This window comes from Ahaetulla prasina, chromosome 5 (genome assembly GCF_028640845.1).
Source record: "Ahaetulla prasina isolate Xishuangbanna chromosome 5, ASM2864084v1, whole genome shotgun sequence".
Classification (NCBI taxonomy): domain Eukaryota; kingdom Metazoa; phylum Chordata; class Lepidosauria; order Squamata; family Colubridae; genus Ahaetulla; species Ahaetulla prasina.
Genome location: NC_080543.1, coordinates 12,792,975 through 12,818,758, shown reverse-complemented (window position 1 = coordinate 12,818,758; position 25,784 = coordinate 12,792,975). Strand labels below are relative to the sequence as shown.

Here is a 25,784-nt window from a genome sequence, read left to right as displayed (position 1 = left end):
AAGGATCAAGGTCAGTGGTGGGTTTCAAAATTTTATTTACTACCGGTTCTGTGGGTGTGCTTGGTGGACACAGCATGGGTTGGTGGGTGTGGCTTGGTGGGCGTGGCAGGGGAAGGATACTGTAAAATCTCCATTCCCACCCCACTCCAGGGGAAGGTTACTGCAAAATCCCCATTTCCTCCCCAATCCAGGGGAAGGTTACTGCAAAATCCCCATTTCTTCCCAATCAGCTGGGACTTGGGAAGCAGAGAATAGATGGGGGCGGGGCCAGTCAGAATTTTTACTACCGGTTCTCCGAACTACTCAAAATTTCTGCTACCGGTTCTCCAGAACTGGTCAGAACCTCCTGAAACCCACCTCTGATCAACGTGACTTAGAATCCACTTCAAACATATGTTGACATTTAAATCCCAGCACATACCATCTCTGCTTTGGGTTCCCATTTTTTCCATCTATTTCCATCTATTATTTTCCATCTAAGTAAGAGCCGAGGTGGCGCAATGGTTAGAGTGCAGTGCTGCAGTTAGCTGACTGCTAGCTGCAGTTCAGCAGTTCGATTCTACCGGCTCAAGGTTGACTCAGCCTTCCATCCTTCCGAGGTGGGTAAAATGAGGACCCAGATTGTTGGGGGCAATAGGCTGACTCTGTAAACTGCTTAGAGAGGGCTGTAAAAGCACTATGAAGTAGTATATAAGTCTGAGTGCTATTGAGAGGGAGGGAGGGAGGGAGGGAGGGAGGGAGAGAGAATTTGATCCTGACCAGCTCAAGGTTGACTCAGCCGTCCATCCTTCCAAGGTGGGTAAAATGAGGACCCAGATTGTTGGGGGCCAGAGGCTGACTCTGTAAACCGCTTAGAGAGGGCTGTGAAAGCACTGTGAAGCAGTATATAAGTTTCAGTGCTATTGTGAAGGAAAGAAGGGAGACAGGGAGGGAGGGAAGTATGGTGGAAGGGAGGGAGGGAGGGAGGGAGGGAAGGAGGAAGGAAGGAAGGAAGGAAGGAAGGAAGGAAGGAAGGAAGGAAGGAAGGAAGGAAGGAAGGGTCATTGCAAGCTAACTCTGCCCACTGCCAGCAATTCGATCAAGGTTGACTCAGCCTTCCAGCTTAGAGAGCCTTACAGCTTAGAGAGCCTTACAGCTTAGAGAGGGCTATAAAGCACTGTGAAGCGATATATAAGTCTAAGTGATATTGCTATTAGTCTTACCCTTCTCCATCATCTTGCCAAAGCTGCGAGCAACCTCTTGAAGGACAGCAGCTCCAGTAGTGGGGTCAATACCCCCAAAGACCCAGGAATCTCTGTGGCCTCCAAAGATTATATACCTATCTAAGAAAAAGAACAATACACTTCCTTGTACACTGTACACTGAGAGCATATGCACCAAGACAAATTCCTTGTGTGTCCAATCATACTTGGCCAATAAAATTCTATTCTATTCTATTCTTAAAATTCAGAACAAACTTCTCTAGACTTCTCTTTTCTATTTCAGAAATAGATGTAAAGGAGGTGGAATAGCCTGACAGAAGTTTTTGAGGATGGATAGCTCTGGCTTGAATTATTCGGGATTGTTGACCAAGGGATCAGCGCAAGGACAAACAGTAGTGTTGAAACCTAAAGGTGCTTTTTCAAGAGGCAACTAGACTTTCTGTTTTTTCTTTGAAGACCTTTCACTTCTCATCCAAGAAGCTTCTTCAGCTCTGCATCGCTAAACGTCTATGGAGATTCTCAGCCATCCAGGTCATGGTTGTCCCAAAGGTGCTTTTTCAAGAGGCAACTGGACTTTCTAGTTTTTCTTTGAAGACGTTCCTCATCCAAGAAGCTTCTTCAGCTCTTCAGAAGAGGAAGCTTCTTGGATGAGAAGCGAAACGTCTTCAAAGAAAAAAACCAACAAAGCAGATGCAAAATAAGCATTAAAACGGAATGAATATGACTGGGAAAGCATTAATTCCAATACCTCCCCCAAAACAAACGATCATGGATATGTCGCCCTTATGCCATCCACTGTAATCCCTGCCTTCCTTAAACACATACTTAACTTGGTTTCCAGCTACCCAAAACTTGCCCGTTCTTGTTTTAAATGAAGCAATCGACATTCAAAACTCACCAGGCTCCACTGCTCCTTTGATGCTGCCAATCACATTATATATCCGTGTGATTTGACTGGTGCTATAAACGTGCATCTTAACTTTTCTGCCATAGAAGAGAAGGGGAGGGGGAAAAAAGGATTTGGTGACACAGTAGGTAGGTCAACCATGCTAGGAGTACCTCAAAGCATTGACAAGTTGTATGTTTTGCAAAAGGACTCAGTTCTGCTACAGGTGTATCAAAGTCAATCATTTGCTTGTGGCTGGGCAGCAGCATGTAGAGAAGAGCAACCGGGATGATTAGGGGACTGGAGACTAAAACATTCATCCCTGGAGGCTTTCAAGAAGAGATTGGACTGCCATTTGTCAGGAATGGTGTAGGGCAGGGGTGAAATGCTCCCGGTTCGGACCGGATCGCGCGATCCGGTAGCGATGGGAGCAGGTAGTTCGGAGAACCGGTAGCAAAAATCCCTGCCCCCACCCCCTCCAGTGCCCACGCCTCGCTGTTCCTCTTCTCTGTCCCTGAAGCTCTCGGTGGTGATATAGCTGCAAACAGCCTTAAATGACTGCCGCGGCACTTCAAAGGGCCGCACTACAGATGATCAGCGCAGTAGGAAGCTAGTAGACCAGTGCCTCTATTTTTAACTAAGGTAGACCAGTACCTCCCAATAAAAGGCAATTGGTAGGCCGGGGCCTCTCAGTAAAAGGCAATTGGTAGACCGGGCCCTCTATTTTTAAAAAAGGTAGACCGGTGCCTCCCAAGTTTTGTATACTTTATTATTTTTATTATTTATTATTATTGACCATGCCCCTTCAGTCACCTGACCACCAAGCCACACCCACCAATTAAGCCACGCCCACAGAACCGGTAGGGAAAATTTTTAGATTTCATCCCTGGTGTAGGGTCTCCTGCTTGGGTGGGGGGGGGTTGGACTAGAAGACCTACAAGGTCCCTTCCAACTCTGTTAATCTGTATCTGTATTTTCAAATGGATCCCTGGGTCAAATCTTCAGTTATTTCTGGTTTCACTCAATGATCAGCTTCTAGAAACAAATATCTAATCTTGATCATAACCAAATCTTGGCTGAAATTTACATGTTTGTCCAAAAAAATGACTAGGGATTTCAGAACCTCAATGAGAAGGTTGGGAAACAGAAATACCATACATTGTTGTTGTTGGGTTTTTTGTATGGCTATGCCCATCCTGTTGAACAAGTGCCTGATACTAAGGTGGCCCACTGTGGTGGAATGTAGTCTGGATTCCCATTAGGGAGGGGCTCAGGGATGGGCTGCTGGGGATTCGCATGGGTTTGGGAGAACCTCTAGCTAAGATTCTGTGCAATTCGGAAAACCCCCAAATTCCACTCCTGGCTGGCCCCACCCACCCCTCCTAACCCCTCCCAGGAGTTCCCACACAGCTGATTTTGGATGCAGGTAAGTGCAGGGTGCGCACAGAGGTTCGGGAAGGGTGAAAAATGGGCCTACTGGAAGTTTGTGAAGGCTGGAAACAGGCCCGTTTCCGGAGCCCGAGGAGCCCATTTTCACCTTCCCAGAGGCTCAAGGAAAGCCTCCGGAGCCTGGGGAGGGCAAAAATGCCCCCCCTGCTGTGGTGCAGGAGGCCAACTAGGCCACGCCCACCATGGCCACATCCACCCAGCAACCAGGCAGAGAACCCCTTGCTAAAATTTTTGAAGCCCACCCCGAAGGGGCTGCATTCCAAAGGAGCAAGAGACAGCGAAGTTTAGATAGTTTATGACGGAGAAAGTGAATGAATAGTTCTCAAAGTTCATTTTTATCGATACAAGTGTTTTCATTTGGCAAGATGTCAGTCGATAGGCGGAGAACACCTATAAATGAGGAACGATAAAGGAAATTGCTTTGGAGTACCTCGGATATTTCTTGGTTTTAGAGCCTGACACCCTCACTTTTCCCACAATTGTTAAAGATCGAGTTGTTCCCAAGAGTCAAAGGAAACAGAGAAACTGGTAAACTATCAGGAATGATTTGTATCTTATTGTATTTATTTTTGGAGTGGGGAAACTGCTCCGATCTTTTCCTTACGGATGTTTTATTGTATTGCTCTATGTTGATAGGCCCACTTGAGAGTCCTGGTGTTGGCAGCAGGCACAAATTGAGTAAATGGGTAATAAATATGTGAGCATATGTTTCTTTCACCCAGTTATGGCCACATTTATTTTAATTTACATCATTGGGTTGATTTCTGCTCTAGGCTACGTTGTAAAATAATCAGTGTGTGCGTATGTATGTATGTATGTGTATGTGTGTGTGTGTGTGTGTGTTTTCTGAGGTTTTCGCGGGCGCCTGCATGCAGGTCCTTGGTTATTCGGGTTTTCTCCCGCATAAAATTGGAAGTGTCTTGGCAACGTTTCGACGAAGTCTCATTCGTCATCTTCAGGCTGGTGTTTACAGCTTCGTGCTTCTAGAAGTATAGAAGTATATATATATATATATATATATACTGTGTAGTATATATATATACTACACAGTATATATATGTAGTATATATGATATATAAGTATATATATTATGCTGTGTGGGCGAATAAACAAGATGATACCTCCCGCCTACCAGCCATTTGGAAACCCGCCCTTATCAACAAACGAGTCCTTAACATGAAGAATGACACAAGACCCACACTCACGAGTGCCACACAGCATGTCACTGCCACACATCCATACAGAAAGCAAACTCAAACCCACACCGATAATGAAGCACGACCACGGACCAGAAGCCAGACTGCAACTGCATCATTAGCATTTCAAACCCCTCCAATCCATACATGCAGCAGACTGACACCCACCATGAAGATGTAGCACGACCACAAACGCAAAGCCAAACAACAGCAATGCAACTCACCAATTCAAATCCCCCTGCAACTCAGACCAACCTGAGCAAAACCAAGCCCCCTCAACAGAACACACCCCCATCCAATCAGAGCACAGCCAACCCCCCAACCAATCAGTTCAAACCCCAACTAGCAGTTAAAAGGAAGAAACAGCTGCTATCATATATTTCTCCTAGAAATACGAAGCTGTAAGCACCTAGCCTGATGGTGACGAATGGGATTTCGTCGAAACGTCGCCAAGAAACTTCCAATTTTACGCAGGAGAAAACCTGAATAACCGAAGACCTACATACAAACACCCGCGAAAACCTCAGAAAACAAATATATATATATATATATACTCGTCTCTTGTGCAAAGACCATTTCTTCCTATGCTTCCACTTGAAATTGATGGATTGTTATTGACTGTGTGCCATCTAGTCATTGGAGACTCTTAGTAACCACATAGATTTTCTCCATGGTGATTGTCCTTAACCTTGGTCCTTCAGGTCTTCCAACGATGCACTCATGGCCACATTATGACCCTAGAAAGGTAAAAGTTCCCATTGCACATATGTGCTAGCCGTTCCCGACTCTAAGGGGCGGTGCTCATCTCCGTTTCAAAGCCAAAGAGCCAGCGCTGTCCGAAGACATCTCTGTGGTCATGTGGCTGGCATGACTAAATGCCAAAGGTGCATGGAATGCTGTTACCTTCCCACCAAAGGTACTCCCTATTTTTCTACCTTCATTTTTTACATGCTTTCTAACTGCTTGGCAGAAGCTGGGACAAGTAACCGGGAGCTCACTCTGTTACGCGGCACTAGGGATTCGAATCACTGAACTGCTGACCTTTCGATCGACAAGTTCAGCATCTTAGCCACTGAGCCACCACATCCATCCTCTATATGTGTGACCATATCTCCCCTCTATTCTTTCCTTATAATACTTTCCCGAAAGTTGGACCATAAGAAACGCTGAGCGCCAAAGAATTGAGGCCTTTGAATTCTGGTGCTGGAGAAGACTTCTGCGAGTCCCATGGACTGCAAGGTGATCAAACCGGTCAGTCCTAGAGGAGATCAACCCTGACTGCTCTTTAGAAGGCCAGATCCTGAAGATGAAACTCAAATCCTTTGGCCACCTAATGAGAAGGAAGGACTCCCTGGAGAAGAGCCTAATGCTGGGAACGATGGAGGGCAAAAGATGAAGGGGATGACAGAGAATGAGGTGACTGGATGGAGTCACTGAAGCAGTCGGCATGAGCTTAAATGGACTCCAGAGGATGGTAGAGGACAGGAAGGCCTGGAGGAACGTTGTCCATGGGGTCGCGATGGATCAGACACAACTTTGCAACTAACAACAACAATAATACTTTCCCAGCATTAGAGCCTTTCCCCAGAGAGTTACTTCTTTGCATAATATATCCAAAGCAGGATAATTTGAGTTCGGTCATTTGTACTTCAAGTCAGAATACTGGGTTGTGATTTGTTGGGTGATCCATTGGTTTGTTTCCTGGTTGTCCATGCTATTCTCAAGAGTTTTCTCCAACACCAAAGTCCAAAAGCTTCAATATAGGTAATTCCTTGACTTACGACCACAATTGAGTCCAAAATTTCTATTGCTATGCAAAACAGTTGTTAAGGGAATTCTGGCCCATTTTATGTAACCCTTTCCTGCCAGGGTTATTAAGTGAACTGCTGCAATGGTTAGCTTAGTAACATGGTTGTTACGTTTGCAACACGGTTGTTAAGTAAATCTGGCTTCCTCATTGACTTAGCTTGTCAGAAGGTTACAAATGTAATGTAGTAATAGAGGAGGAGGAGGAGGAGGAGAAGTTGTTTCTGAGTTTTCAAACTATGGAAGTAAATGGAAGAGCTTGCTTCTTAATTGGACAAGCTAGAACAATGGGCATTGCATAATCAACCTTCTTGTAATAAAAGGTGGAAGTCAGTGATGGGATTCAGCCGGTTCGGGCCGGTTCAGGTGAACCGGTAGTTAAATTGCTGGCTGGCTCTGCCCCTCCCCTCCCCACCCCTTCTAGGAGTCCCCATGTGCCCCGTTTTAGCTCCCAGATAAGTGCAGGGAGGCCTCCTAGGCCCAAAATGGGGTGTAGGAGGGCTGCACGCCCCCCCTCCCTCGTGGACTGTTTTCACTCTCAGGTGGCTTCAGGGAGGCTTCCAAGGCCTAACATGGGGCAAGAGAGGGTGTGGCGCCCCCTGCAGCCCGTTTTCATTCCCAGGAGGCTTCAGGGAGGCCTACTAGGCCCAAAATGGGGTGTGGGGGTGTGGCGCGTTCCCCACCCACCCACCCAAGGCCCATTTTTTCTTCCAAGGTGGTACAGGAGGCCAAGTGCTGCCTGTCACACACCCCTGGCCACGCCCACCCAGCCGGTCATTAGGGCAGAGAACTGGTTGTTAAATTATTTGAATCCCACTGCTGATGTGATATAGAAGTTCCCACCATCTATTTTATTAACATAGCAACGTGGACTGGCAGCAGCACCAATGTAGCAGCAAGCTAAGGATATCACTTCAGCGCTTCAACAACAGGGTCTTATTCTAAATTCAAGATAGGCATTAGAAGCAAGACTGTAGCTCACGTAACTCCTAGGTAGTGCTTGTCCAGAAGTTAAATGGTTAGTTCTCAAATCAAAACTGACCATCCAAGCAACGAAACAACTTCAAATCGTTTTCACCTATGAACCATCAATTACTGGCACCAATACAGATAATTTGATCCTGCCAGCTCTAATTTCTGCAGTTGTTATCTGTTTTGTAAGCTAGGTGGATTTCCTTCTACCTGCATGCATAACAAATCTTCTAGAGGAACTAATTTAGCCATCTAGTTGATAGCAACATTGTGTAGTGTAGTTCAGTAAGTGCAGGTCGTCCTTAACTTTACAACCATTTGTTTAGTAACCGTTTGAAGTTACAACAACAGTGAAAAATGTGACTTGCAACTGCTCCTCTCATTTATGACCATTGCAGCTTCCTCATGGTCACAGAAACAAAATTTAGGCATCTGCCAACATGTATTTATTATAGTTGCCATGTCCCGAGGTCACATGATTGCCATTTGCAATTGTCAGCTGGCTTTTGACAAACACAATGGGGAAAGCCAGATTCGCTTAACAATGTGTGATTCACTGAATCATCTTTTAACGACCCCATAATCCCTTATGGGGTGGAGTCTGGGCAACGGAATGCAGCTAGCAGAATGTTTTAATGGCCAGATGCCCTTCCTGTCACCAATGCGGAGTTTTGTTCGGCAGATATATTCTTATTGTGCCCACAGAGAGAAATATCTGCCTCTACCTAGGATCGAACTCACAGCCTCCTGATTGTGAGGTAAGAGCTCCACCTCTAGGGCACCACACCACTCCTAATGTGTAATTCACTTAATGATCGTAGCAAAAACAAGGTTGCAAATTTAACAAATGCTTCACGTAGTGACAGATGTTCTGGTCCCAATTTTCATCGTAAGTCAAGGGCTACATGTATCATTCTGAGTACAGAAAAAATGGGTGATAAAATGAACCACTTTTTTTATAGCAAGGGTCACCAACCTTTCGGACCTCAGGGACCACTAAATTCATAATTTTAAATCCCACAGACCACTAATACAATCTGCTTAATGACCAGCTAGGTAGACGTGGATAAGTGGTCATATGACTGGATGGGCTTGGTCAACTCAGAGTCACTCACATCAAGGGGCACCTTGCCAGCCTCTACTCACCCCTCCCTTGCCAGCCATTCTTCGCCTGCCCGCCTGGGCTCCTTAGGGCCCCAACAGGAAGCAGTTGTTGGAGCTAAGCAGCCACCACGAGAAAGAGTTGGCAAAACAGCTCAGTTCAAATTGGATCTGATCGAGAAGGAGGCTCAGCAGAAGCATCTCACTGAGGACTAGGAGCATAGACTTTCCAAGCAGAGGGAAGACCTGTGGGTGCAAGGCCAGGTACCAGCGCCTAGAGGCTCAGCAGGCTGAGATGGTCAGGTAGTTCCAGGCCATGATGAAGTCCCACTGGAACAAGGCCCTCCGACTCTTCGCCATCAGCGGTGGTTCCCTCCAGCCTTCACCCAAAGCCCCACACCAGGAGGCTGAAGCAGACCCCAAGTTGGAATTTCTGTCCCCCTCTGACCCACAAAAAAAGACCCTGAAGGGGGAGACTCTCTGCAGCAACACAAACATTCACTGCATGTATCCGTCACAGGGGCCATAGTTTGAGGACCCCTGATTTAGTGCAATATTAAAAAAAAATGCAAATAATTTTTCTGAGGAGCACCAACATGTTCTCGCGGATCACCAGTGGTCCACGGACCACCAGTTGGTGACCGCTGTTTTATAGAGAGCAGGGATAAGAGTTATAAGAATCACAACTGGAGAATTTCTGAGAGGTAGGATATTATATTTTTGTCAGCTTTCATTCACGCTTGGTTTTATGTTCAGTGACAGCTGTAATTACCTACCACAATACTAGGGATAATCCCATATTTTGCTCATATGTCTCCAGTTGTGAAAATATTTAATGTTGTATCTCTCCTGCCGCAGTAGTAGTAATAACACTAGGAAAACTCATAAACTTTCTAAGAAAAAATAGAAAGTGTGTGTGTTTTAAACCAAAGCCTAATGCATTTTAACCAGTATCATCTTTGGTAACAAAAACACTCATCTCTTCTCTGCTTTGAAGTTATGTCAGTGGGTATGAAACTTACAGAGTGTTGTGCCTCACCCGCCCTTCTCTCCGCAGCCGGGCCCCTCCCCTCTCCTGCTATCTGAGTCAGAGTCTGATAATGAAGAGGAATGGCCTGGCATGCCTCCAGCCCCCAGCCCTGGCACCATGCCCGGACAGAATGTCAGGAATGAGCAAACAAACCTCCCTTCTACAGCATGTGAGCACGAAGCCAGCCACATGCTAGAATTGCCGGCAGCAGATCAGGAGGACGGAAAGTCACAGTGGATGGATCCCCGCTTCTGGAGAATGGAGAGGCGACGTCAGCAAAAGGAAGGGAGGGGCAGGCCTGGATAAGTGCTGAGTCATGGAGCCACACCCCATGGCCTATATAAAAGACCAGCTTGAGTCAAGCAATTTGAGTCAAGCAAAGTCTCATCTGGTTTGCTGAAGTCACACCTTGGATTCCTGCCTGCCCTGAGAACTCTGAAAGGAATTTGGCAAAGCTGCAGTGGCTTCGTGGCCACGCTTGATACAGACTTCCCAGACCCGGCCGTCGGAGAGGGAGTGGGATGCGACACAGATGCTACAGACTAACAGGGTTGGAAGGGACCTTGTAGGTCATCTAGTCCAACCCCCTGCCCAAGCAACCCTACACCATTTCAGACCAAAGTCACTCATTTTCTTATTCAACTATACTGAACTTTTCTCTAAAAATCAAAACTTCTCATATTACATGTCAATTTCTCCCTACTTTCTTTAGCTTTCATATACAGATTAACAGAGTTGGAAGGGACCTTGTAGGTCATACAAGAGCAAACAACAGATTCAAACTTAATGTCAACCGCTTCAATCTTGATTGCAGAAAATATGACTTCAGTAACAGAGTTGTTAATGCTTGGAATACACTACCTGACTCAGTGGTCTCTTCTCTAACTCCTAAAAGCTTTAACCAAAAACTGTCTACCATTGACCTCACCCCATTCCTAAGAGGACTATAAGGGGCATGCATAAGTGCACAAAAGTGCCTACCGTTCCTGTCCTATTTTTTCCTTTCAATATATGTTCCTGTATATAATGTTGTGACAAATAAATAAATAAAACTCCCCTTTCCAAGAAGACCCTACACCATTTCTGACAGATGGCAGCCCAGTCTCTTCTCTTCCAGTGATGAAGCTCCCACAACTTCTGAAGGCAACTTCTGTTCCATGGATTGATTGTTCTCACTGTCAGAAAATTCCTCCTTATTTCCAGGTTGAATCTCTCCTTGTTCAGTTTCCATCCATTATTCCTTGTCTATTCCATCCATTATGTCTTCAGGTGCTTTGGAAAATAGCTTGAGCCCTTCCTCTCTGTGGCAGCCCCTCAGATATTGGAAGACTGCTATCATGTCTCCCCTGGTCCTTCTCTTCACTAGACTAGCCATGCCCAATTCCTGCAACCGTTCATCGTATGTTTTAGACTCCAATCCCCTAATCATCTTGGTTGCTCTTCTCTGCACTCTTTCTAGAGTCTCTGCATTTTTTTTTTTATACTGCAGTGAGCAAAACTGGATGCAGTACTCCAGGTGTGGGCTTTTTAGAGTGGTATTAATACCTCACTTGATCAATAAAAAAGTATATTCTCTGCAGAAAAGTGCACACATTTTTATCCTCAGAAGTGACACAGTCGATTTTATGTCACATGGGAAGGCAGGGGTGAAATCCAGCAGGTTCTGGAGAACCGGTAGTGGAAATTTTGAGTAGTTTGGAGAACTGGCAAATACTACCTCTGGCTGACCTCGGAGTGGGATGGGAATGGAGATTTTGCAATATCCTTCCCCCAGGAGTGGGGAGGGAATGGGGATTTTGCAGTATCCTTCCCCCAGGAGTGGGGAGGGAATGGGGATTTTGCAGTATCCTTCCCTTGAAGTAGGGTGGGAATGAAGATTTCGCAGTATCCTTCCGCTGGAATGGGGTAGAAATGGAGATTTTTGCAATATCCTTCCCCTGCCACACCCACAAGCCACGCCCACCAAGCCACACCATGCCCACCAAGCCACGGCCACAGAACAGGTAGTAAAAAAAATTGGATTTCACCACTGCAGCTCTTCCTTTGTTTCCAGCAAATGAAGAATACAAATGTGACTTTTGCTACAGTTCTATCCAAAATCTAGGAAGTCGATCCAACTTCCCTCCTAAAGGATTTGAAAACAGTACAGGCAGTCCTCGAATTAAGACCACAATGGGGATCAGAATTTCTGTTGCTTAAGCCAGGGGGTTGTTAAGTGAATTGTGTGCCAAATGTTTCCCCACCTCACCCCCTCCCGGTTGTTAAGCGAAACACTGCGCTTGTTTTGAGATGTGCCGCCGTTAAGAGAATCTGGCTTCCCCCACTGATTTTGCCTGTCGGAAGCCACCCAGGGAGGTTGCCAATCACAATCATGTGACCCCAGGATGCTATGACGGTCGTAAGTGCGAGGACCAATCGTATGTCTTTTTTTTTTACAGTGCTGATGTAACGTTCACTGCACGAATGATTATATGTCAACCAATCTGTATCCTTTGTACACGGGGGGCAGGAGGCGAAGAAAAATTAAGTTTAGCAAGAAAATTTTGCCCGAAATCACTTGTTACATTCAAGATAAATGCTGACCTGAACTGGGAATGTCCTGATACAGGTAGGCCTTGATTTACAACAGTTCATTTAGTGACCGTTCAATGTTAGAACGGCACTGAAAAGTGTGATTTATGACCGTTTTTCATCGTTACGTCCTTTGCAGCATCCCCGTGATCATGTGATCAAAATTCAGGTGCTCGGGCAACTGGTTCATACTTATGACCATTTGCTGTGTCTCAAGGTCATACGATCCTCTTTTGCGACCTTCGGACAAGCGAAGTCCATGGGGAAGCCAGGTTCACTTAACAACCGGGTTACTAACTTAAAATCTTCAGTGTATTCACTTAACAACTGTGGCTAGACGGGTTTGTAAAATGGGACAAAACTCATTCAACAAATGCCTCACTTAACCCACAGAAAGTTTGGGCTCCATTGTGATTGTAAATCGAGGACTTACCTGTATTCATCCAGCCACTAAGACAGACAATGGTCATTCAGAAAATGAAAACAGCTTTAAGTGGATTTGGTTGGAAATCGAAGCAAAAGAAATAAATATATATATATATATATATATATATGTTAGAACGAACCTTGTGGAGTATTGATCTAAAAATCCAGGCCCGACGTTATAGGATACGTTGAGATTTCCTTTCCAACTCTTGTCTGGAGCTGCAGAACCACCCAGGAACCTGGAAAAACAAAGAAACTTTCTTCTTTGTCTTTTCTCACGTTTTTTGAGAATTTTTTACACCTCCCATCCTGATAATGTTCTTTAAAAAAAAAAAAAACTAGCTTCCTCCCAAGCCTTGGGACAGGATATTTGTGGAACTCTGACTGACTGACTGTGCAGCAGTTTGTCCAGACACTTAAATTCTTTCAATTGCTTTTTTAAAATTTATTTATTTTTAACCCGCCTTCGAGGGGGTGTGAGCTAATCAAAAGTGGTGAAAGATGCTGAGCTTGTCAGTTAGAAAGCTGACAGCTCGAGTTTGAGACCCGAGCGTTGTGCGATTGAGTGAGCTCCCGTTCCTTGCTCCAACTCCTGCCTGCCTAGCAGTTCAAAAGCATGCAAATGCGAGTAGATAAATAGGTACTTCAGTGGGAAGGTAACGGCATCCTCTGAGCCTTGGCATATACTTATGCTGGCCACATGACCAGAGGTGGGATTCAATTACCTTCCCTACCGGTTCGCAAATGTGAGCGTGTGAATGCGCTTGTTTCACCTTCCACACATGCGCACCGCCACCAAAACATGGCAAAATAAGATGGCATTACACTGGGCAGCTGGGCAGGTTCTACTGTAGTTGCCGCTACCAGTTTGAACAAACCAGACAGAACTGGCTGAATCCCACCACTGCACAGTGTCTCTGGACAATGTTGGCTCCTTCAGATAAGAAACAGAGATGCCCCTAGAGTCAGGCACAACTGGACAGGGGAAACTTTTACTTCCTATATCCTGCCTTTACTTTTTTTACAAATAACGCAAGGCAATGAACATATCCCACACAACTTCCTCTTCCTATTTTCTCCACAACAACAGCCAGTGAGGTGAGGCGCTGGCTTTGGTGGCTAAGGTGGGACTAGAACTCACTAGACTAGAACTAGCTTTCTGATCTAGTACCTTAATCACTGGACCAGATTAGCTCTGTTTTAAATATATGCTGTCCAGAGTGTTTCTGGAGTCTGGTGGGTTCTAAAGTTAATCAATCGATCAACCAACCAACCAACCAACCAATCAGACAATCAATAGTTTATATCCCAACAACAATCCTGTAAAATGGGTTGAGTTGAGAATGAGTGACTCTTCCAGTCTCTGTCAACTCTGAAGCGAACCTGGCTAAAGCCATCTTGAGTTGCCACAAAGCCAGAGAGGGGGAAGGGAGGGGGGGAAGCAGATAGCCAGGCTCTAGTCAAAATAAAATGCTGGTCATTGAAACAGGTGGCTGGTGAAAGAGGAGAAGAGCCTGCCCTTCCATCTTCATTGGACAATGTGACACCTGGGAGGGGGGAGTTTGATTTTTTTAATTAGGTGAAAGCAGCAGGAACTGTCAGAGTTGGTTTTCACCGGCTGTGCCGATATGATGTACCCAATAAACATATCCTTTGAGGAATCTACCTGCCTCGGAGTTATACTTTCAATGGGTGCATTATTCGGAACAATGACAGTCTCTTCCATGCTTTAGGGAAAACTAGAACGCACAGTCTCCTGGTTTCTTCTCCAGCACCATTTACTATTACACCAAACCCGCTTCCAGGTTGGGTAAGCTTTCACGACTAATGTCAGCCCTTTAAGGTGAGCTCAGTCAAGAAATAGGTATGGTAAAAGGTAACGGTTCCACTCGCACTATGCGCTAGTCGTTCCCGACTCTAGGGGGCGGTGCTCATCTCCATTTCAAAGCCGAAGAGCCAGCGCTGTCCGAAGACGTCTCCGTGGTCATGTGGCTGACATGACTCAATGCCAAAGGCACACGGAACACTGTTACCTTCCCATCAAAGGTGATCCCTATTTTTCTACTTGTATTTTTTACATGCTTTCGAACTGCTAGGTTGGCAGAAGCTGGGACAAGTAATGGGAGCTCACCCCGTTACGTGGCACTAGGGATTCGAACCGCTGAACTGCCGACCTTTTGATTGACAAGCTCAGTGTCTTAGCCACCTAAGTTCACATAAGTACATAAGTACCGAACATAATTTAATCTGCATACCTTAATAAAACTTCAGCATCATGGTAACTAATGGGGTGTACTGGAATGGTGGGGATTCCCACTCCATCACTAACTTCAAGTCTGAACATGTAGTCTGAAAAGAATCAAAGAAAGTTTGAGATGAGTAGGATATAAACAAATGAAATCAGGGTTACCATCCTCCATTTGCAACCATTCGTTTAGGGACCATGCAAAGTTTCAAGAGCAACTGAAAAAAAGTGACCGATGATCTGTCCTCCTATGTACAACTGTTGCAGCATCTCCATGGTCACGTGATCAAAATTCGGGTGCTTGGCAGCTGGTTGCAGCATTCAGGGTCAGGTGATCACCTTCCCAGCTGGATTCTGACAAGCAAAGTCAGTGGGGGAAGTTTGTTTCTCTTAACCACCATGTGACTCACTTAACTGCAGTGATTCAGTTGAACAACCATGGTAGAAACGGTCATAAAATCAGGCGTGACTCACTTAACAACTGCCTTGCTTAGCAACAGAGATTCTGCTCTCAATTATGGTTCTTAAGTCAAGGACTATTTGTACAGTTTTCATTCACACTTGGCCAATAAAGAATTCTATTCTATTCTGTCCTGTCCTGTCCTGTCCTGTCCTATCCTGTCCTGTCCTATCCTATCTTATCCTATCCTGCTCTACGCTATTCTATTCTATTCTATTCTATTCTATTCTATTCTATTCTATTCTATTCTATTCTATTCTATTCTATTCTATTCTATTCTATTCTACTCTACTCTACTCTACTCTACTCTACTCCATTCCATTCCATTCCATTCCATTCCATTCCATCCTATTCTATCCAATGCTATGCTATGCTATGCTACACTCTACTCTACTTTACTCTACTCTACTCTACTCTACTCTACTCTACTCTACTCTACTCTACTCTCTACTCTACTCTATTTAGTGATCTGCAGAGGTGTTTAGATTGTGTTGCTGAACTTCCAACAGTAAAAACATTGATTTTTCAGCTTTCTGGCTTTGCATTAATTTGCCAATGAAAGATGCCAATTAATATTTTCATACTGGCATTTCAGCATTTTTTCAACCCTTGGTGGCATCACTCAACCGCTATGCATATCTCCACAGGACTTATTTTAAAGAGTGTATCCATATATATATATATATATATTTTTGAGGAGCTTACAGTATTTTCCAGTTTCATCTGCAGTGTTCAAAACTGGTAACTGGTAACTATTACAGGTAGTCCTCGACTTACAACACGTCATTTAGTGACCATTCAAAGTTACAACAGCCCTGGAAAAAGTGACTTATGGCCGTTTTTTCACCCTTACGACCGGTGCAGCCTCCCCATGGTCACATGATCAAAATTCAAAACTCTTGGTCACTAGTTCATATTTATGACGGTTGCAGTGTCCTCGGGTCACGTCATCCCCTTTTGCGACCTTCTGACAAGCAGAGTCAATGGGGAAGCCAGATTCACATAACAACTGGGTTACTAACTTAACAACTGCAACAATTCGCTCAACAACTGTGGTGAGAATTATCATAAAATTATCGTAAAACTCACTTAACTGCCATCTCACTTAGCATCAGAAATGTTAGGCTCAGTTATGTCATAAATTGAGGACTATCTATATATGGAAAGCAAACATTGCATCAACAAACTATGGTTTCTCCTGTTGTGGTCAGCCAGCAGCCTGTGGACCTGGCAACGGAGTCGGTCAGTGAGGAGGCTGGGGAGGACGATGGGCCAGTCCTGGAGTCAGGGAAAGGCCCAGATGAGGGCTCTGTGTCAGAGGCAGAGATGGGGCCAGGGCCATCTGGGAGCAATGTGTGGACTCCGGAGCCTCCAGAGGCGGACAGCAGAGAGGCAGAGGAACAGGAGGAGCCTGTTCCTAGTGCATGCATGCAAAGAGCTGCCAGAAGGCAAGAACAGCTGAAGCAAATAGGATGACTCAGGAGTAAGGCCAGAAGATGATTGGCCATTCCCATAAGGCTTAAAAGAGCAGCAACGAGCCATTGGGTTCTTTGTGGAAAAGCAACGTTGATTCCATTGCTTCTTGTCAGCTTCTCTTGAACCTTGTGGGGTTTTTGCCAAGAAAAGCCTTTGGCAGGTTGCCAAAGACATCAAAGGTTGGTGATAAAGCCGAAGGACTGTTTATGAAGAATTTGTTTTGGACTAAGCTGAGAATGAATTAATTCTCAGCTGTTTTAATAAAATAAGTTTTTTTAGGACTGAATTGTGTTTGGTAATCACTCTTTGGGCCTCGATCACATCATCTCCTACCCAGTCATGGGCCTGTGGATACTAACCTTTGGCTGGATAGCCTGGAGTGAGGGGATCTCCTGCCCCATTGAGATTTAACACATTTCCACGCTGAACCCCCTGTCCAGGAAGATTCCAGCCATCTGGGTAGGGTTTGACCCCAGGTGCGCAATAATCTGCAGGATCAGAGTAAAGGATAATTCCTTTCGCTCCCGCCAACATGGCATTTTTAACCTGCAGAAAAATCAACTGTTAAGAAGCAAAATGGTTTTGCATCCCCTTGAGCTTCTGGGGTAGCATTAATGGGATGGAGATGAGCATGATTCCAAGAGTTACTGCATGTTTATGTATCGGAGGCAGTGGTGGGATTCAGACGGTTCGGGAGAACCGGTTGTTAAATTGCTGGTTGGCCTCTCCCCTCCCTGCCCCTTCCAGGAGTCCCCACGTGCCCAGTTTTTGCTCCCAGGGAGGTTGCAGGTGTCGTGTCCCACTCCTCCGCTGACGGCCGGGTCAGGGAAATCCGAATCAGGCGTGCCTCTGCAGCTCTGCCAAAGTCCTAGCAAAGTCCTCAGGGCAGGCAGGAGACCAGAAAGTGACTTCAGCAAGATATGTTTAGACTTTGCCTGACTCAGAGAATGCCAGAAAGCAGGTCCTTTATATAGGCCATGGGGTGTGGCTCCATGACTCAGCACTTATCCAGGCCTGCCCCTCCCTTCCTTCTGTTGCCTCCGTCTATCAAGTCTTCTGACGCGAGGGTCACTCCAGTCGGCAGCTGTTGACAATTGACCTCCCTCAGGCTCACATGCTGTGGAGGAGGGGGAGGGGTCTAGTTGCTCCATTTGCCTGGGCATGGAGCCAGAGCTGGGGGCTGGAGATACTTCCTCCTCTTCAGCCTGTCTGGGCATGGAGCCAGGGCTGGGGCCGGGAGGCATACTAGGACATTCCTCCGTGTTCGGAAGCAGATAAGAAGGCCCCAGCTGTGGTGAGATCGGACGAGACACAACAGCAGGGAGGCCTAGCAGGCCCAAAACAGGGCCCAGGGAGGTATAGGAGACTGAATGCTGCCTGTCACACCACCTGGCCACAGCTACCCATCCGGTCATTAGGGCAGAGAACCAGTTGTTAAATTATTTGAATCCCACCACCGATCAGAGGCCTTCCCATATTTACTCCAACAAAATAGCTCATGCCCTCATGGTCACGTGACTGGATTACTACAGTGCACTCTACATGGGGCTGCCTTTGAAGACCATACGGAAGCATCAATTAATCTAGAATGGAGCAACCCAGCTGCTGTTGGTGAATATTTGCCAGCATTCCCTCAATCAGAATGGAGGTTAATTATCCTAGATGTACAGCTTCCTCTTGGGAAGGCCTTTGCACAAATCCATTGTGTATCCTAATTGTGCCCATTCCCCTAATCTGGATTACTGCAACGCACTCAACAAGACCACAAATGGCCTATCTGTGGTATAAGAGGAAATCAAGAAGGAGAGAGATAAAATAAAGTTGGGCTGTTAGGCCAGAGCAGGGTCTGTGTGTGTGTGTGTGTGTGTGTGTCTTTCTCTCCCTACTGCCCCCTTTTTCCCTCTCCCTTTCCCTCTCCAGCTCCCTCTCCCTCTTCCTTTCTCCCTCCCTCCTTCCCTGTCTCTCCCTCTCTCTTCCTCCCGCTCTCTTTCTCCCTCCCTTTCCCTGTCCCTCTCCCTGTCCTTTTCTCTCTCCCTCCCTCCCTCCCTTCCTTTGTCCCTCCCTCTCCTTCTCTCCTTCTCCCTCCTTCCCTCCCTCCTCTCCTTCTCCTTTCCTCTCCAGCTCTCCCTTCCTTTCTCCTCCTCCTCCTTCCCTGTCTCTCCTCTCCCTTCCTCCCTCTCTTTCTCCTCCTTTCTCTGTCCCTCTCCTGTCCTTTTCTCTCTCCTTTCTCCTCCCTCCTCCCTCTCCTTCTCCCTTTTCCTCTCCAGTTCTCCCTCTTCCTTTCTCCCTCCCTCCTTCCCTGTCTCTCCCTCTCCCTTCCTCCCACTCTCTCTTTCTCCCTTTCCCTCTCCCTGTCCTTTTCTCCCTCCCTTCCTTTGTCCCTCCGTCTCCTTCTCTCCTTCTCCCTTTCCCTCTCTTTTCCTCCTTCTCTCTCTCCCTTTCTCTCTCCCTGCCCCTGTCCTTTTCTCCCTCCCTCCCTTTGTCCCTCTCTCTCCTTCTCTCCTTCTCCCTTTCCCTCTCTTTTCCTCCTTCTATGTCTCTCTCTCTCCCTTTCCCTCTCCCTGTTCTTTTCTCCCTCCCTTTCTCCCTCCCTCACCTTCTCTCTTTCCCTCTCTCCCCCCCCCTTTCTGTGTTTCGGTGCATATGTAGCAGGAAAACCTGGCCTTCAGGGAATCTGACAAGAAGTCTACAAATAATAAATTAAGGTTAGGTTGGGTGGATTCATAAAGGGAGCCCAATTATCAACTGGTAATCAAAACAGCATTATTCTGGATTACAGGCTAAACCAAGGTCCCTAGAACAATTTGCCTCAAGTAACCTTAACATAAAGGTTTGGCTCCCACAGTTTGTAAAACACCAATTGGACTCTCACCAAATATTCCACCGCAAATGACTGAATTTTATGTGAGGCTTCTACCACACAAGTTTTCAAAAATTCCACATCCAATTAATCAATTGTTACTTTTAAAAAAACCATATGTGCAGTATTTAAACAAAGCCCTAACAAAGACATTTAAAATATTTTGTTTGGTAGTATTGATTGCCAGCGAGAAACCATAAAGACAGCAGGCCTGAAAGGAGTAAAATAAAGATGCAGATAACTTACTTTGTTTCCTCTGAATATTTTTCCATATCGGGCTATAAGAATCTTTCCTGAACAGTTTATTCCCATTTCTCTCTCTAACTTGAAAAAATCTTCCGTGCGTCCATAATTGACATAAACCAGATCGGCCTTTCCAGGATAGAAACAAAAACAGCATTTTTTTTCTTGGTCTGGTACTGTTAAGTTTGTTTAATTTCCTACTACACATATGCAGAAAACTGCACTTATTCTCACTTATGCAGAAAACTGTTTCCTGAACATTTATGCTCAGGATCACCAACATGGTGCCCACAACCAGTGGTGGGATTCAAATAATTTAACAACCAGTTTTCTGCCCTAATGACCAGCTGGATAGGCATCAGTGCTCATGTGACCATGTGGGCATGGTCAACACAACATCACTTAGGTCAGAGGTCTCCAACCTTGGTCACTTTAAGACTTGTGGACTTCAACTCCCAGAACTCTGGGAGTTGAAGTCCACAAGTCTTAAAGTGACCAAGGTTGGAGACCCCTGACTTGGGTCAATGGGCACTTCGCCTTAGCTGTTACAATGTAAGAAGGGTTAATCAGAGAGGCAGTTTCTATAAGCAGGGCAATAAAGATTAGGCTAGAAACAACACCAGAATGTTCCTTCCTGCCTTCCTTATAGGATTAGCCTGTAAAGTGGGGGAAAAAACAAAATAAGATTTCTTCCACCAACCGGTTCTCCGAACTGCTTAGAAAGTTAACAACCGGTTCTCCCAAATAGGTGTGAACCGGCTGAATCCCACCACTGCCCACAACTGCAAACATCTCCATAAACCCACATTTGATTCCTCCTTCAGGCCTCCCATCTCGTTTTTTTTTTCTTCAGTTGAAACGGTTTATTGAAAGCTGGCAATATCGCAAAGCAAAAAAGCTTTATTTACAGTAAATTTAAGCTGCCCCGATAGACATACTTAGAAAGTAATTCAACAGAGTGTTGAGTATTGTAGTTTCGTGAGAGAAATATGATGATGTCAGGCCTGGAAGCCATCTTTTTTGTTGGGCCTTCAGGCCTGCCATGTTTACAACTGTGGGAAACTGGGAGGGGGGATTGTATGGAGCCGGGGTGATATACAGTCATAATAACATTCCTTTCTCAGAGAGTTAAGGACATCTTGCCCTGCACCTGGAAGGCTGGAACTGGGAGGCATTTCCAGTTGGGATGGTGCTTTGATTGGACCATGTGATGGACATGTGGGTGCAAGGGCAGGGGCTTGGACTGTGTAGTCCATATGTTTTTGCAATGTAGTAGTTGTAGATTACAGGATATATTTTTTCCGAAACCAAATTGTTTGATAGAAAGTAGGTTGTTTGTCTCTAGGTGGAGGGTAATAGAGTGGTTAATGATTGATTCCATGACTTTGCAGGTGACGCAACATAAAGAGATTGGTCTGTAATTTTCAACTAGGCTGAGGTCTCCCTTTTTGAAGATAGTATGACCTTGGCTTGTGACCATTGGTAGGGCAAGGTGCTGGTACTGAAAGATTTTTCAAAAATTATGCTTAGAGGTTCTGCAATTGCAGTGGAAAGCTCTATCTACCAATAGATAGAGATGGTTTCAGATTCAGGTTTTCCCAGATGTGCCAATATGACATCTCTAATAAATGGGAACGTTGAGGAAACTCAAACCTTGGAGTTTTCTTTCATTAGGGGTGTTACTTGGAACCCTGACATTAACCCAAATCTTATCTGCATTAACCCCATATGGTGTCAATGACCCTCAGAGTGTTATTATTATTATTATTATTATTTATTCAATTTTTATACCGCCCTTCTCCCGAAGGACTCAGGGCGGTGTACAGCCAAGATAAAACAAAATGGTACAATATACAATTAAAATACAAATTAAAAAACTTATTATATAGTTGGCCTAAAAACTTTAAAATATATAAAACTAAAAAACCCCTTAAAATTAATAATAGAAATTTAAAACCAATAAAATTTAAGCCAGCCCCGCGCGAATAAATAGATGTGTTTTCAATTTGTGGCGGAAGGTCCGAAGGTCAGGTATTTGGCGTAAACCCAGGGGAAGTTTGTTCCAGAGGGTGGGAGCCCCCACAGAGAAGGATCTTCCCCTGGGGGCCGCCAGCCGACATTGCTTGGCAGACGGCACCCTGAGAAGTCCCTCTCTGTGAGAGCGTACGGGTCAGTGGGAGGCATAAGGTAACAGCAGGCGGTCCCGTAAGTACCCAGGCCCTAAGCCAGTTAATTACTGTCCGGCTGCAAATACGATAAATCCTTTCCATTCCCCACCAGTTAGTTAGAACTGAAGAAGCTTCTTAGAGGACAACTGAAATGTCTTCAAGAAAAGGCAAGAAAGTCCAGTTGCCATTTTGAAAGCCGGCATCACATCTCAAGATACAGTGGTACCTTGGTACTCGTCGTTAATTGGTTCCGAGAGGCACGGTTAATACCAAAAACAAAGAGTACCAAACAATTTTTTTCCCATAAGGAATAATGTAGTGAGTCACAAGGCAGCTGACACTGACAAGTTCTGGCTTGTGCATCAAATACTAAACAAACAATGAGTACCAGGACAAAATTTTCACATCAAACTGCATTGAGTACCAAATTCAGTGAGTTTCAAAGCAGTGCCAAGGTACCACTGTAATAGATTTCACACAAGTCAAATTGTTCAGGTCCTTACCTGTGGCTCACCCTGTGCTGAAAAAGCATTATATGGCGGTAGCACTCCAGAAATATTTGCATAACCTTCAGGAGGGGGTTCAAACAACGATGAGTTGAAAATCTAGTCAGAAAAAAAGAAAAGACAGAAAAAGTTTTATTCGAAAGCTGAAATGATAGCCTGATTAGGTTGTAGACTTGGCAGGCTCCTAAAATTAAGATTCTTTTGAAGGTTCCCATTTTGATTTTCAAATTTTACTTAGAAATGTAGACCTTATGGACATCTGATCCAAAGTGTTGAAGTCAGAAGGCACATCTGCAATTCAGATTTACTTTCCAAGTAAATATGTCATATAATTGCCATATAAAAATTTAGGGAGCTCTGTTTTCTATAGAGTGCAATAGAGCGCTGCACACCAGAACAAATAGACACAAGAACAGTTTTTTCCCTGAACGGCATCACTCTGCTAAACAAATAATTCCCTCAACACTGTCAAACTATTCACTAAGTCTGCATTACTATTAATCTTCTCATCATTCCTATCACCCATCTCCTTCCACTTATGACTGTATTTATTTATTATTTATTTATTTAATCATATTTATATACTGCCCTATCTCCCGAAGGACTCAGGGCGGTTTACAGGCACTTAAAAACACATAAATACAGTATAAAAACAATTTAAAAACTTATTCAAAAAGCCCGTTAATTAAAACATACAAATAAAACCCAATTAAAACCCATAAATTTAAAATCTAGCTCAGTCCTGCACAATTAAATAAGTATGTTTTAAGCCCGCGGCGGAAGGTCCGAAGGTCCGGAAGCTGACGGAGTCCGGGGGGTAGTTCGTTCCAAAGGGTGGGAGCCCCCACAAAGAAGGCCCTTCCCCTGGGCGTCGCCAGACGACATTGCCTCGCTGACGGCACTCTGAGGAGACCCTCTCTGTGAGAGTGCACGGGTCGGTGAGAGGTATTCGGTAGCAGTAGGCGGTCCCGTAAATAACCCGGCCCAATGCCATGGAGCGCTTTAAAGGTGGTCACCAAAACCTTGAAGCGCACCCGGAAGGCCACAGGTAGCTGTATGACTGTAACTTTGTTTGCTTGTATCCTTACAATTTATATTGACTGTTTCCTAATACGATTTGATTGCTTATTTGTACCCTATGGCTATCATTGATATGGGACGACGCCCACTGTTGTGACCCAGGTTCCTGGACCCGGACTCCTGGACTCGGATGATTCAGAAAGTGAGGGAGAAGACCTGGCAAGCCCTGCTTCTCTTGAGCCCTTTCCCTCCCTGGCACCCACTCAAAGGGAGGAGGAGGGGCCGGCAAGGCCTTATTCTCTGGAGCCTTCTTCTGATTTGGCAACGCCCCAAGAACAGTTTTGGAGTGATGCAAGACTACGCAGGCGTGACCGGCGCGCGCAGCAGAAGCAGCGTTGGGATAAAGCCAAGTCATAATTGTCATGCAGTGACATCTGCAGAGACTATAAATAGGAGGCGGGACTTCCTGGTTTTTTGTCTTGGACAAAGCAATGAATTTGCGCGGGCAAACTGTATCAATGGAGGGAAGAATATATTCGTGAGTAATTCTGGCCTTATCTATAATTTCCTCGTTATCTCCAGAAACTTGGCAGGCCCGTGGGTAGACGTGGCCAGGACATCTATTTATGTAAATAAAAGGAGAAAAGGAGGCCTCTGACTGACTCTTTGCTGGGAGTATTGGGGGAAGGGAAACAGAACACCCACCTTTTCTGGTGGAGGAGAAAATACCACAAAGGATTAGAGAAACAGGAAGTATTTATTTAATTATTTGCGCAAATAGGCACAGACCTCCACTTACGTGGAAAAGAAAGTCTGAACCCCTGGCACCACCCAAGCCTATACTTTTATAGCTTCAGATACAAAAAGTAGAAAGCAGGGAAACACGAAATAGTACATAATTGGTTTACAGTTAACATGTCTATATATGGCAATTATCTTACACCTTAAGTCACCTTTCATGACACGAGACATCCTCTGACACGTGTCATTAGTCACCTCCAGTATCCTATTATTATTATTATTATTATTATTATTATTATTATTATTATTATTATTATTATTATTATTATTATTATTATTATTATTATTATTATTATATTTCTATACCGCCCTTCTCCCGAAGGATTCAGGGCGGTGTACAGCCAGAATAAAAACCCAAAAACAATACAATATACAATTAAAACAAAATTAAAAAACTTATTATACAATTTGGCCGAAAAACATTAAAACATTTAAAATTCTAAAAACCCATTAAAATTCATATAAAATGTAGAAATATAAAATATAAATTTAAAATACAACAAAATTTAAGCCAACCCCGCGCGAATAAATAAATACGTTTTCAATTCGCGGTGAAAGGTCCGAAGGTCAGATATTTGGCGTAAACCCGGGGGAAGTTTGTTCCAGAGGGTGGGAGCCCCCACAGAGAAGGATCTTCCCCTGGGGGCCGCCAGCCGACACTGTTTGGCGGATGGCACCCTGAGAAGTCCCCCTCTGTGTGAGCGTACGGGTCGGTGGGAGGCATGAGGTAACAGTAGGCGGTCCCGTAAGTACCCAGGCCCTAAGCCATGGAGCGCTTTGAAGGTAGTAACCAAAACCTTAAAGTGCACCCGAGAGACCACAGGCAACCAGTGCAGTCTGCGCAGGAGTGGTGTTATATGGGAGCTACGTGTAGCTCCCTCTTTCACCCGCGCAGCTGCGTTCTGGACTAACTGAAGCCTCCGAGTGCACTTCAAGGGGAGCCCCATGTAGAGAGCATTGCAATAATCCAAGCGAGAGGTGACAAGAGCATGAATGACTGTGCACAAGGCATCCCGATCAAGGAAGGGGCGCAACTGGCGAACCAGGCGAACCTGGTAAAAGGCCCTCCTGGAGACTAGGAATAGGCCCTCCTATTCTTGTTGAGAACATTTCAGGGTTAAAAAGTTAAGATGTAAACAGTTACAATATGTAGAAATATTTCCTTAAGTTTGCAACACAAGCCTCAGTCAAGCAGGATAATTTCTGCTTTCACATAGAAGTACTTTTCCATTAGCATTACATTAACATTACATTAGCATTACAACATCCTTACAGAATCATATGAGCAGTATAGGTACACACAGAACTTATTGGTATTTTAGGGTTGCATATATATTGGGGGTCCTTTATCATCATTAAGTGTTGT

General features: G+C 45.0%; 1 protein-coding gene across 3 annotated transcripts in view; it reads right to left on the bottom strand.

Annotated features, from left to right (window-relative positions):
- The window catches only part of LOC131199881 (N-acetylated-alpha-linked acidic dipeptidase 2-like), a 64,228-nt gene that overhangs the window by 24,042 nt on the left and 14,402 nt on the right, over positions 1–25,784 (bottom strand). For 2 of the 3 annotated variants that reach the window (XM_058186130.1, XM_058186127.1), the window contains 7 exons: positions 22,595–22,696; positions 19,927–20,052; positions 17,180–17,366; positions 14,895–14,988; positions 12,780–12,878; positions 2,101–2,186; positions 1,203–1,322 (listed from right to left, as the gene is read on the bottom strand). In XM_058186130.1, the coding sequence (XP_058042113.1) occupies positions 1,203–1,322; positions 2,101–2,186; positions 12,780–12,878; positions 14,895–14,988; positions 17,180–17,366; positions 19,927–20,052; positions 22,595–22,696 (814 nt within the window). The remainder of the gene's footprint in view (positions 1–1,202; positions 1,323–2,100; positions 2,187–12,779; positions 12,879–14,894; positions 14,989–17,179; positions 17,367–19,926; positions 20,053–22,594; positions 22,697–25,784) is intronic. The other variant, XM_058186128.1, reaches the window with a different exon arrangement.